The 14,533-nt window shown below is 37.3% G+C and overlaps 1 protein-coding gene across 5 annotated transcripts in view; it reads left to right on the top strand.

The window, feature by feature from the left end:
* The window catches only part of PLCH1 (phospholipase C eta 1), a 135,098-nt gene that overhangs the window by 9,888 nt on the left and 110,677 nt on the right, over positions 1-14,533 (top strand). For all 5 annotated transcript variants that reach the window (XM_072408003.1, XM_072408002.1, XM_072408001.1 and 2 more), the window contains exon 2: positions 6,775-6,890. In XM_072408003.1, coding sequence (XP_072264104.1) covers positions 6,803-6,890 — 88 coding nt within the window. In that variant the 5' untranslated portion in view covers positions 6,775-6,802. The remainder of the gene's footprint in view (positions 1-6,774; positions 6,891-14,533) is intronic.

Below are 14,533 nucleotides of genomic sequence, written 5' to 3'. Positions count from 1 at the left end.
GTAATATTTTTATTTCTTATAGCAAATTATAGGTTTGCTACTATTTTTCAGGTTTGTTCTACAGACATTAAAAGCCAGGCTAATATTGAATGCAATTGTACATGTTATGAGCATGCTATACTAGTTAGTCTGCATCCCCAGTATCGGTGTTGAAGAATAACAGGTTATACTGTGGTTAGCTGATTGATTGTAAGTTCAAGGTCTTAATACCTAGACAGCACCATATGTCATGGATTTGGACAGTTTGGCTGTTGCCTCTGGTGGATTTACTACGTCTGCAAGCACATTTAGTTTAATTGGTTTTGTACAGTAGAAAGATCTAAAAAACTTTGACCACTGAAATGGGTTAAACACCGCAACATATGGACTGCGCTTACTTATTATGTGATTAGGATAAATACACACCCTTGTAATCATTAGCCTTGAAACCCAGTGGCCTACTGGAGATCTGAAGACTATTGTAACTGGCAATGAAAACTATAGATAACATTTATAAAAGAGCAAAATATATAACGATATGCTTTGTAATCAGGAAAAAGTCATATGTAAAGTTCTGGAGGAATATAAACCGTTATTATAACATGTTTATAACTGGCTTTTTTAACTTTTCTGTTGTAATAAGATTCATTTGTAATTCTGTAATTTAAGGTTAACAGATTATAGTAGGAGCATTTTGGCTTCTTTTCCTACAGTTTTCTTTTTTTTTTTTATTGCTGTGACAATTTAATAATGGAACCTGTGCTCACACGTCCAAAGAATACCAACTTCTGTCTTGTTCTATGAAAAGGGTGGGCTGAGTGGGACTGCAATATTCCAACAATAGTGGCCATTCGTGGTTGGTTGTTCAACACAACGGATTACTAAACCACATTGTGGGACAGCTGTATTGGTCCTTAATTTTTACTCAGAATGATCATGAAAAAAGTTTTAGTAAAGTCAGTATAGAGTTTTCGTCAAAATCAAGTCCCTTTTATGCTGGTGCCCCCAGCCTGCTATTCAAAAAATGCCAGAGGTCTTACATCCCAGTGAAAAGTTTGACATATGGATGACAGGAGGTGAGGTTTAGTGTCAGGAGGGCATTGGCTGTTAAGCCTTTGTGTCAAACCCAAGTTTAGGTGCACAGGAACTCAGTTATCAGAAGACTAACACAAGTATATGGAGGCATTAGAAGGTGAGTGCACTTTTGCACTATCCCCAAGTCTTGATCTCGCCCACATTAATCCCTGATACTTGTTTTTCAATGATCAAATACCAGATCAAGACAAAAGGAACTTTATTTTGTGTCTGCACATTATATTAGACTTCACAGGAAATGACAGTTGAACGAGGTTATGGACTTAATAGCAAATACAGAGTGACAATGTCATGGGAACTGGTGTGCAGGTTGTAAGCTGAGAGCCGATACACCTGTTTCATTTATCTCACAGTAAAGCCTGACCTGCATAGCCCTACTTTTTCATCCCCGGTGAATACAAGGTAATCTTTCACTTAGTTGTCAGTCAGGTCTTTCCATAAGCTGGCCTCAGGCTTCACCAGCAGTGTGTGATTTGTGGACAACTAGAATGAAGGACAGATGTATTACTTCAGGCAGATTTTGCAAATCATTAAAGTGAATGACTCACCTATACTAAACAGGAAAATAATTACCATGGGACTGTAATGAAAAGGTAACAGCAGTGTCTAAGACTCAGGTTATCCTAATTAGGAGTTCTAGACATGACAGAAAATTCCTGTAAAATAATATAATACTAATTGTGATTTGTGTGGTATGGCTTTACTAATAACCTGCTGCAACATTGAGGTTTTCCTGACAAATAAAGAGAAGCAGATGCATCCAGCTTCATATAGCTTTGTCTAACTTGCATTTAAATCTCAACTACACCCACAAATCAACAAGGCTCCCAAAACCAATTGTGAGCGAACACTGTGCACTCCTATAGAAGAGAACACAGCAGGGTGTTGCTTGCTCAATCTCTTCTCACCTCATTCATAGAACAGAATGGCACTGTGTGTACATTATTATTAATATCATTTATAAACAGGATTTATATAGCGCCAACATATTACGCAGTGTTGTACATTAAATAGGGGTTGGAAATGACAGACGAATACAGACAGTGACACAGGAGAAGAGGACCCTGTCCTTAAAATCTAGGAGTGTATGATCTTGCATTTGTCATTAGAACTGATCATGAAAGATCATTTCCAGCGACAGTCATCTTACTACCATGGAACACCTGTACAAGGCTTTAGACCAGTGTTCCTCCACCCAGGTTGTTAGGGGTTCCTTGATCAATTAGCAGTTTGTGACTCTCAGGTCAGTTTATTAGATAGCAATGATTTTTTTTTACCACCTGTAAGGGTGACATTCTTCCCAATGGCCACCAATGTAAGAGACATTCTTCCTAATTACCACCACACTTATGTACTGTGAGTTGCGAATATAGTAATTATAGCGGAGTTCCCTAAGATCTGAAAGTTATTTCAGGGGCTCCCCCATGTTAAAAAGGTTGGGAAAGTCCACATACACACATGCAAAAATTATCGTTGGAAAAGATCTTTCTCGATCCTTTCCAATGAGAAACGGCTGCACGATGCATGAAGGAGCACTGTGCATACAGCACCGTTCGGCTCTATGGTGAGAGGAGGGGGGGAAAGATTCAGCGGCTGCGCTCTCTTCCCTTCATTTCCATTACGATCGTCCGTCCTCTGTGGATCTGCCAAGATGGTCCTTCAGACGACGAGCTTTGTACCAGATTCTCGTCTGATAAAACCTCGATTATTGGATGAGAATCATCTGACCTGTGCACGTAGCCTAACACTGCTTTAGAGTAACATTGCTTGCGGCCCTTTTTGGCAATAAAATGACAATGAAGTCATAAGTCAGTAAGGCAATCTGTAAACATTGGAGCACAAAACCGCAGGTTTAAGCCTTGGGCTGAACAGACAATTCAATTTTTTTGGCTACTGAGAGATTTAACTACTTGTTGACAATAATGTCATTGGCATCATGCTGCATTTAATGGGCTACAAATGAGATGACTGCTAGTAAGTGGTTAAATTCCTAACTTGAGATTTAATTGCCTGTACAGTCACAACCTAAGGCTTTTATATATGTCATGGGATGTGGATGTATGTGGAGCTGACCTAACATATCCTCATGAACTTCTACAGTAAGTACATTATTTTTCATGATGCATAAAGAGATTGCATTTAAAAAAAGTGCAAGGAGCAAAGCTCCAAGTGCCAGTCTCCATAGCAACTAACCAAAATCCAGCTCACTAATCTAACTTCTCCTAAGTACAATATGATTGCTATGGGTTACTGCAATATGTTTGTTGCACTGGTTAAGCCTGAAGATTATTTCCTGGGCCCCTTCTCTGTGTCTGCAAGCTGAATTTCCTGCTATGTCCTGAAGGATATAAAACCCAAATATTGGGGCATAGAGAACGTTTTAGCACAGAAACAACATATTTTACTTCCCTAGTGCAATTCTTTTCACACCTTACATTTTGAGAAATTATTTAATATTAGTTGCTAGCACAGCAATTGTAACAAAGCAGTTTTTTTTAAGAACACATTTATTGTAAGCAGTACACACTGAAGCGAATAAACAGCAGTTCCAAGCACAGCTGAACCCATCAAATATGTAATATGTATGGTATAGTCCAAGGCTGCGTACATACATTCATTTTTTGTTGTTGAAAACAATATTTTGTGATTGTTTCCAAAGAAAGGATGGACAAGTGAATGAAGGAGTGCTGTACATACTGTGCCATTCTGTTATATAGAGAGGGGGAGAACTAGCGAGCTGCACACTGCTGTTCTTTTCTCCATTGACTTGTACAGCGGTCGTTCACTGTCGGTTGTTCATGAATCTGTCAGGATTGATCCATGAATGATGTCAGGTAACGGCTGTACACACGTCAGATTCTTGCCCGAGACAAGGTTGACTGTTCATATTGGGCCAGATTCATCTGCATGTGTACGTAGCCTTAGCTTGCCCTGTGTGCTAAACATCCAAATAATCTTCTATTGTTTCCTGAAATGATACAGAATATGCAGAATTTAAAAATTCAATCACATAAAATATAACTGTGTCCATTTCGCGTGTTAAATGTCCAATGTTCATGTGTCAAAACCAGCATGTGAAAAATAAAACTTGTACACTATACTGTCATGGAAAGAAGGCAATAGGTATATGTGTATTTGTTATTGGAATTCCAGGCACCAGCATAAAGAATTGCAAACATTGAATGATTGAGTTCCGTGCACAGATAGGCACAGGTAGTACAAAAGTTTTCTGTACCCAGTTTGCTAAAAAATACAATATATCTTTGTAAAAACCCTGCAGGCACAAAAATATACCTGTTGATCTGCTAAAAATACAACCCTACATTTAGATCCTGTTTCGGGTTGAAAACACACAGCATGTTTTGTGGATTTGCCACACTACTATGAAGCTATGCTATTTATTTTGAAGTTCGAGTTAAGAACTAGGAGGGCTCTATAAGATAACACAGAAAGTGTGCAGAGGACAGCACTGAATTTCTGACAAGAACAGTTTTTTTTTTTTTTTTTTTACCTTCATCAAACAAAACATTTCCAATTAGTATATTTAAAGTATATTTAACTGACTAAAAAGTTCAGACCTTCATTATGTACACTTTTTATGTCATCTTACATCTGTTTGTCCCTTAATCATACCATTGAAATGTATTCCTAAGTAGTATGCACATTAAAAATTCATGCAGAAAAACATACTTTTATTTTCAGGCTTGTCATGGCTCAGCTAGCATATTTTCAGATGCTGGAAATACATTCCATAGCACATTCCACATATACTGTATATTATATATATTTTCCCTCTCCAACATATTACACAGTTCTGTACATTAAATAGGGATTGTAAATGACTGACAAAAACAGACAGTGACACAGGAGGAGGAGAGGACCCTGCCCAGAAGAGCTTACAATCTAGGTTTGAGGTTTTGTATTGTGTGGCAGTCATGTGACTTGGAGGTGAAAGTCACCATCGGTATGTTATTTCGGCTACTCAGAGGAAAAATCTAGGAAAAAAAATGTCCAGGCACATTGCCAGTGACATTTGTGATAGGTATACATTTAAATAATAATGCTGGGGTTGATGTTGTTATTGTTCTTCTTATATATCTGTATCTTGAAAAGTCCTCAGACAAATGCTGAATTTCCAAGAGATTTGTGAAAGGTTCAGTATTGTTGTCTTAGGAATGACTGAATGTAAACAAATAAAAGTAACATATATTTAAAAAAAGTAAATGTAGCTCATATAATGTTAGGTTGTTCAGCTATTTTGTTATAATTTTTGTTCTCATTTTGTAGATATCTTTTTAATTGGAATTGTCCAGTGTTGTATATTTGGAAATTACCATCTCTGAAGTTAAAAAATAGACAAATTTGCCCAATTAAGATTTAATGGGATTCAAGCGGTATTGTCTGGTGAGATTCCTATGATATCTGGTATGTGGCATTTCCTGGCTTAATCATGTTAGATCAAGTCTTGCTAGCAGCTATTTTTTTATTTCTGGTTGAACTTTTGGGGGCTAATCTTAATAAATTAGAGTAATCAGATCAATCACTTGCTGACAATTGCGTCCTATTGTGCTGAAACTATGGCCCTGGTTTTAAAGCTCTCCTAGGCTGGAGAGGATACACTTTCATCAGTGAAGCTGGGTAATGCAACACATCTGCAATGGATGTCTTCAAAGTCATTCGCTAGCAAATGTTTTGAATCCTGGAACAGATCCATTCCAGGTTTGCTGGATCACCTAGCTTCACTGATGAAAGTGTATCCTACCAGCCATTAGGGAGGTTTAATAAATCAGGGCCATTGTTTCAGATGCAGCACTAGAAAAGTTGGGGCCTTTTCAGGCTGCAAAGCATAAGCTTGATGGGAAACAAATCGCACTGTAGGCAACCAGATGTGCATGCTGCTGTGGCCATGGCCATAAGACAAATCTTCAACTAACAACTGCATGGTCCAAAATTGCATGTCGCCTTTAGCAACTGCACTACAATCTGCCACGACCGCAGCACTCCTTTTCTCTTGAATACGAGAGGTTGAGACCAGGGTTGACATTGTAGCAGAACTGGCCCAAGCCCTGAAATGGCCCATAGAAGCAGACAATGCAACTTCAGAGTGAAATATGTAACGGCATAGTTATAGTTCCTGATATTTCATACTGATAATTCCCAAGCCTTAAAATGTACATGTGTCATTGCTGCAAGCATTTTATCAGTATTATAATGTTTGATCAGTGGGAGTGGTGAATCTCAGCGTAAGAAGCAAAAGTAAGGTTTAGCTCTTTATAGGTATTCTCCATGCTCTGTAGTAGTATACAACCAGGTTTTTTTTTCTTACCCTAGAGTACCACTCCAATGAGGTAACTAAACTTGATGCTGGAGTGTCAACTGGTGCTTTAAGTTAAATAGGGTGCTGAGTTAAATAGGGTTTGGTGGTCAGTTAGTGTGGGGTGGTAGGTGAGTGGATATTTGTGTGTGTGAGGTGGGGGTATCATTATCCTGGACCTCTGTACCTAAATAAGTGCTTCTACTTGTTTCTTTGATTTGCTCTTTGAAATGTGAAGTTTTAGTGGGTAACTCAAAAATATTTTATTTACTAAAATTGCAGCCTTTTTTGCTTACTTTACATACAACCTAGTAATTCCACTGAGATTCCAGGTTTAAATGCTGGGTGTTATATGTTGTAGTCAAACGTTTTCTTCTTGTTTTTAGGAGACAGATGTGGATGTGAGTACAACAAATGAGAAAAATGAGCTCCCGCAAATCAGAGAAGAATCATCCCATGCAATACTGCAGACACTTTTTGGCAGACAACAAAGCATTTCATGGTAACCCCAGTCTATTATTATCTGTGATGTTTTGTACCACTTATAGGGGATAAAATCTGTTTATTTTTTCTGTTTTCACACAGTGCACCATAACACAGTTATAAATAGCCATGTCTTGTATAGCAGGGGTACCATATATTAGTAAAAACTTTTTCTCTGAGCTATGCTATAGTATTTAGGTAAAGTGAGGTCAGGGCTGACATTGAAGGCTTTTTGGAACTTTTCTTGTGTGTCATTTACAGATGATGATAACAGATTGGACTCATAAAAGGTTGTTATTCTACTCTCCTGTTTTCAAGATAAAGGAAGTGAATTCAGACAAAACCATCAATAAACCAGTAGATACAGCAGTTTCTCCAGACTCATTTATAAGCTGGTTAGCATTTAATTATTAACTTCCTGGCTAAATATAAGATAGTAACACACCTCTACACACCAGGTGTAGAGCTAGCCACAGACATTAAAAAAATGGGACATGATCACAATGTCCTCGGGACAATTTTTAACCTAAACAGGAATCCTTCTTTTAAATTACTCCTAACATTTAGTTCAAATTTTGGGTCTGGGCAAAACTTAGGCAGTGTGGAAAGATTTCCTAATTGCTTTGCTTCCTAACAACTAATGTTGTTTGCTACCCAAATAAAGTTAAATCATCACCTAAGCCAGCCAACTGAGATCTGATCAGGATACTGTTATCTAAAGTCTGTGCAAATAGTTTCCACACATTCTATTCCAATTAGGTTGACTAATTGGCTTATTTAAATCAGTTGTCCTCTGCACCTGTAGTTGGATGCATGCGGATTTTGACACCGGGGATTTTAGTTGTCTGAGCATATGCTTCTTATACAAGGTGATAATACTTCAGGAAGAGTGGATTTAGTGATAAGGGTATCATTAAGGTTATTAGTCGGTCTGGAATTAGGGAGTTATAAGGTTAGTTTTAAGGTGAAGAATAAGTGTTAGGGGCTCAGTTTGACTTTAGTTAAACCTTCTATGTACTGTATCTTTCACAGTTCTATGGGCTTACCTCCTGTACTGAAACAGTTACTACTATTTCACTACACATTATAAGGCTCTCCAAGTGTGCTTTCGAAGCTGAATGTGAGATAGTGCCACCCATTTTCCATGCGGAATCATCTAGCCCTTACCACTTTAAACCTTCTGTCCCTGGTTCCCCCTTTTACTTTTCAGTTTTTTCTATTATTGATAGTAATATTCACATATACCATATGTTATGGCCTTACCATAACATCCTATTTCAGCCATGAGCTGCCTAAATTGCACAGAGAAGCACAAAGACCAATTGATGATATCAATATGCAGTGAATACAGAAATGTATTTGGCAATTTCATGTGCAAGCTGATTAGGGAGGAAAAAGGAACCAGGGATACCAAAATATAAACAGAATTCATTTAATATTCAGATCTAAAGAGATCACTTTAGGAACAAGATGACTTTTAGGGTGAGATTTGACTATAGTGGCCAAAGCATGCACAGCACGGTGCAATATAATTCTGAGTGATTAGTGATATCGACTCTGCATCATAAATATTGGAGGTATAAAGTCAAAACTGAAGGTTCCCACAAGCTAGAATGGAAATCTGCTTTGACTCTTTTAACACATCACCAGGCTATAAATCACAAGAGTCAACGCCTATACTAACTACTGTCCTGATCATTACTGCAAATTCACTAGTTTTTTCAACAATACCTAAGTCAGAAGGTGGGACCCTTATCTCATTCCACCTTTGAAGGGCACTAGATGATGAAATTCCCACCTTGGATCAATACAAAAATACTCCTTGGTTGTTTTATTTAAAAGCGGGCAGTCAAAGAGAGATGACCAGGAGAGAATAGTGCAAGTTGCAAAGTTGGCTAATGTGCTATGCCTGTTCAAAGAAATGTGTAGATCACAACCATAATATATCTAACAATTTATTATTAAAGTATGGACATACTTAGGATGATCATAGTCATAGTAGTGCACTTGCAACAACAGAGTAAAGTACTTTACTTACCCTACTTTCTGGGGTTTACCTTCTTAATCCAAGCAGTAAAGACATAGTTTATTGTCACTTCTTGTTTTGGATCCCAACTTTTTTGTGTTTATGTATTACTGACATTTTCCCTTCAACACTAATATTGTAATATTCCCACTAGATGGCACCAGAAGTTCATGTTATATTCATCATTTATCATCCCAGATAGCAAGACATGTTAACCCTGCCAGGATCTGCTTATATTTTCAGATCACCCACCGCTTGAGAAATATACACATTTTTGTTTCTAACGATGTACCTGTTTAATCTAGATCTATGAATATCACTGGTTAATTTTGTTTTTGAATCTGGGGCTTCAAAAATAAAATGAAAATGAACTAATTTTGTTAACCAGACATAAGATCACAAGTGCTATTATTGCTGATTACTAAAGGGCTGGATTTGGACCTTTCTCAGATTGTCTTCATGTGCCTGGTCATTTCCAACAATAGGTTCTACAACATACACTGCACAATTAATAGTTTCCTTCTGTAAAGTATTAGTTCCCCCGTCCTCCGTATATAATGAAGATAAAGAGAAAATGGCTTGTTGAGTCAACGGGCCTGATTTATTTAAGTTCTCCCAGGTGATCCACCTGGTTTGGTGGATCACCCAGCTTCACTGATGAAAGTTTATGCTCTCCAGCCTTGGTGAACTTTAATACATCAGGTCCTATGACTCCCTACATGCAATGTAGCTACCATAGGACAGAAAGTTTGTATCTTGCTGAAATACTATATAAAGTAAGGACAAATAAGCCTGGGAAAAAACATATACAGCTACCATATATAAAGAGTAGTAGTCTGCAACATATGATGTGTTGGGGTTTAAATACATTTTCTTCACTTCTTTCATCCTCACCCAGCAAGAGACATATTTTGAAATCTCCCTAGTTACATATGATGAAGCATCATATATCAGGTTCAATAAGGATGGGGTTATCTTATGTTAGAGTGTGGGGTTTTGGATTTGATCAGCGTTCATCTATTTTGTTTTATCCACATATACCACTGAGTGACTGATGTAAGCACCTTTCTGACAATATATTTCACTGATCTTTTCACTGGAGGATTTTGTTTCTGTACTTCTTTATTGTTTATGTTCTGTAGTAGAGAGTTGAGTTCTATCTTGTCTGCTTATCAGCATGGCTTCAGTTCCTGCAGCTACAGATCAGCAGCAGATGGTAATGAATCCCAGATGAACTATCTGTAGTTACAGGTAAAAAATGACAAACAAACGACAAAACAGCGGTCTCTAATCATGGCTGCACATATGCATGACTCGGGGCCTAATAATTAAGCCATGGAGAGGTGCCAAACATCAGTGGTACAAGAAAACAAGTTCAAATATACAAAGATTAAAAATTGTGGTTTTGTTCATAAATGGCCGTGTATATGGGGAGCACACACTCTGAGCTAAGTAGAAATATATGGTATGAATCACCTACCAGCATATTATATAATATTAATAATATATAATTAGCACTCTATGTCTATCTCTATCAAATTTCCAACCTTGTCCCACACACAAGCTATTATGAAACCAAGTAATGCAGCATTATTTCTGTGGTTTCTCTCTAAGTTAACAAATTAAAAATACAATGGCAAGAGTGGAGTATAATTGTAACAAGTTAAGAACGTTGGTATAGTTTGACACCCAGGTGCAGGAACCCTACCAATGGAAGACTGTAAAGCAATATATCTTAAAAATGTTCTTATTTTTGCGTATGCTTAGCATTCATTTTGAGTGCAATTGGCATTCATTTAGTTAAAAATGATAGATTTACAGAACACTCCTTGAGTCATACATCCTGGCATCTATGATGTGAACCCCAACTTGAAATAGTGCTTTGTTGATGTAAGAAATTGTCATTGTCGTTTGGTTTTCGTCTTCATTAATTTTGACATTAAATGCGTAGTGGGTGCCAGGTCTGTCTGTTCTGTGGTGTGTGGATGGCATAGTGTTCTGGTAAGAGAGTTGTAAATTATTTGAAGGTGGTATCCTGACCTTGTCCTTGTACTGGCACAGATGGTGTGAGTTCCCTGGGATGTGCTGCTGATATTTCTTTTTGTAAAGTTTTTCAACTGTGTGGATTAAATCAGTTTGTCTGAATACATATGCATTATTTGTCACACTTGCCTATTTCACGACAGCACTTGTTTTATTTTTTTATGTACATACCCTCGGAAGGATCTGTACATAAAAATGAACTGAACATATGTCTAACTATTCAAAACTACAAGTGTCATGGGTGAATTTAAAGGTCTTTAGATGATCTTAGGCCATCTTGATTGACCATGCAGGGGTGACATAACGTGGGAGTTCACCCACCTCCGCAGCTCAGCCTTTTCACATTGTTGTGACGCAATCGGGCAGGTATGATGTGTTATTTATTATTGAAGAAGCCTCTGTCTCTTTTCTGGATCTTTAATTTATAAAGTGGGGCTTTAGTTTCATTTAAATGCTTTACATGGTGCCCCCAAAAAGGTAAAATGTAGGAATAAAAAACAAACCAATCTGTTAAGAGGAAAAATATAACAAAAAGTATATTAGGCTGATTGCATAAGTGTGCACATTCTTAAACTAATATTTTGTTAAAGCACACTTTGATTTAATTACATCATATAGTCCTCTTCCATGCACAGCTCAGTGTACCCTGATTAAAATGACTCTGTACAGGCGGGTAAGCCTTGTTTGCACCCTCGTTACTTTTTTGTCCTGAGCAATGATAAAGTTATTGGTTATTGGTGTGTAAGGCTACAAGAGATGAAATGGTAAAATAATCAGGCTGTTATGATTGGAAAAGCATCTGGGGTTTGGCATCTGCAAGTATGGATCTATGGTAAATTAATGGAATTTTCATTTTGAACTGTAGGATATAGAAAGTGGCAATATTATAACAAAATACATTTTTGCTCATGTTAATACTTAGTAAATCATGTAAAAAGGGTGAGGCACCAAAATACAATTCTGAATAATTTATTGTGTACATGGCAGGAGCACAGGCATCCCAGCCACCTAGGATTTTCTAGGACCATCCAGGGTTTGGGTTTAATGGCTAAAAATGTTCAAAACAAGGGCATATATAGCCTATTTAGCGTGGATCAAAACATGACTTGTCATTCTGGGATTACCTTTAGAAATGTTAGAAAGTTTCAATATTTGCATGTCACATGAATTTAGAGAAGTTAAAACTTCTCCTTGAAAAATGGAAATCCCTTTGGATTGAGTTGCATTTTCTGTTGTTTGAAGACAAGTGTCTGTCAATCACAGCTGCAGCAAGTCAAACCAATCCAGCTTCATAAGCTTTTTTAAAGTTTTGGATTTTAAGTTGTGGAAAATATACAATTAAGCAGCACTCCAGGCAAATTTAAAAATGACCCTTACAGTGAGACGTCCTTTGCAAAGCCAGTCAATTAGACTGGTGGACCAAGCTGGTCATGTGTGAGTGAGATAAAGTGACTTTTAAAGTGTACCTAAACCTAAATGTAAAGGATTGCAAGAAGGCAGGTTCTTTATTACTGAAGGGACTAAAAAAAAAACTTACCTGCCTCTTCATAATTCATTTGGAACATCTACTCTCACAGCATAGAACCCTCAACCAGTCCAGTTCTGCTTTCACTATCTTTGGCCTTCTTGATAGGCCAGGCCAGAGTGACGTAACATGCAGTTCATTGATTTGCATCGGCCAGGTATCATGCAAACACAACTCCGTGTCCAGTATACTGAGGATTGGGAGAAGGCAGGTAAGTTTGCTTTATTGCAATAGGGGTATGGCCTGTCGTTTTTGCAATAAAGAATGTGACTGCTCTTATTTTTTAAAAATTAGTTTTAGTTCCGCTTTAAGAGACCCCTACAGCAAGGGTAATTTTTAATTTTCCCTGCAGTTTATCTTTATTCCAAAGCATTCAGTAACTCCATGTGGAGGATTGTATATACTTTTGTTAGATTGCTACCTAATTACATGCCAGTTCACTTCCCATAAGTTGTGAGAGCAATTTGCAAGGGGAATTGGGGGTCTGCCAATGAGCTGACGTGTGTTGGGGGAGCATTTTAACACATTCGTAATGAGTTCATAAATAGGTAATAGCAGGCTGACTGCCACACTAACATAAAATATTCATATGTATTCTATCTGTGATCAGTGTATTCAGTATACTAATATTAAACATTTTCAACAGGTATACACTGACTCTTTTTTGCCCACACAATTTTTATTTTCCTTTTTATCCTGCTACTGTTGAATAAACGACCATACTTTTGTTAGAATTATTTATTCATCTTTATTTTTATATTCATATCATTCTTACCTTTGAAAAAAATCATTAGACTAGGATATGAATAGAAACCAAAGTTACACTTGGAAAAAAAAGTATTTTTATATTTGGGGTTTAAACTGAAACTTATATGCATGAATTATTCAAGTAAGCATTGCACAAAACTACCAGTTATATAGTAAGAACACAAGTAAAGTGCTAACAATTGCGCAATGAGAAAACTTCTTTTTTTGTTCTTTTGCCCTTTTTGATTGGTATTGGGCTATTATCTCATGACACTGTATAATGTAATAGGTAGAACAGGGTGAGTTGTAAGGATAATGTAGTGCATACGATGTTCTAATGTTTTTAGCAGAAGTAGTAGAAATATCTTTCATAATAATTTGTATAACTCACTCATAATGGGTCAACCTGACATAATACTCTACTGGATAAAAATTGTGTACTAGTGATAACCAGTTTATGTATCCCTGCATTGAGAACATGACATCCACTCATTATACAATATTACTTGTCACAATATGTATTTGGGTCCTTCAGGCCAGCTATGGAGATAGCAAAAAATTGTATTAACTATCCTTCCTTGCAGATAGTCCTCCAAGCAACTCCTTCATCTACTTCATAAAGCTCAGAACATAAACTCTGAAGTCACACAGCTTTTTTCCCCACACCTTAAGGGCTTTCACTCACTGCAATGATGTGCCCAAGCATTTATTACAGCAAAAGAAACTTCCACATGAAGTGACTGATAATACATTTCTTCATGTGACTTCATATTTGAATGCTGTTTTAGGTATTTTATGCTAATTTCTAACAAATAGTTTTCCTTTCGTTCCCCATCTGGCATGCAGTGCACATCTTTTGAGAAAGGTGGGTTTTCGTATGTTCAGTTGCTGCTATAATCATGACATTGTTTGGAGATAGCCTTTTATTTTCCATTTTTATTTTCCTTTTATTTGGCCATAAAGGCAGAGCAGAAAAAGGCACCTTAAATGCCCAGCACAGTCTACTAATTCCAATCTTCATCAGGCAATCTGGTAGATTCAGAACTCCAAACCATGTGCCCAAAGCACACCCCAAATAAACCCACTACACCCCCATAATACCCCCCTAAGACAATTAGCACATACACACGTACACTCAGCCCTTGCATATATCACATCTTATACCCATCTCATGGCTCCTGTCTTGTATTAGATATCACTTTATGAGGTCCAGTCGGTATGGACAGTATGGCAACTTACTGATTAGACAAGATCCACAGGCAGTGCCAATTTACCAATATCTAGTGGTGGAATGCAGTGTAGGTTATTCCAGATTAGTATA

This window comes from Pyxicephalus adspersus, chromosome 4 (genome assembly GCF_032062135.1).
Source record: "Pyxicephalus adspersus chromosome 4, UCB_Pads_2.0, whole genome shotgun sequence".
Taxonomy (NCBI): domain Eukaryota; kingdom Metazoa; phylum Chordata; class Amphibia; order Anura; family Pyxicephalidae; genus Pyxicephalus; species Pyxicephalus adspersus.
This window is presented reverse-complemented; position numbering and strand designations above follow the sequence as displayed.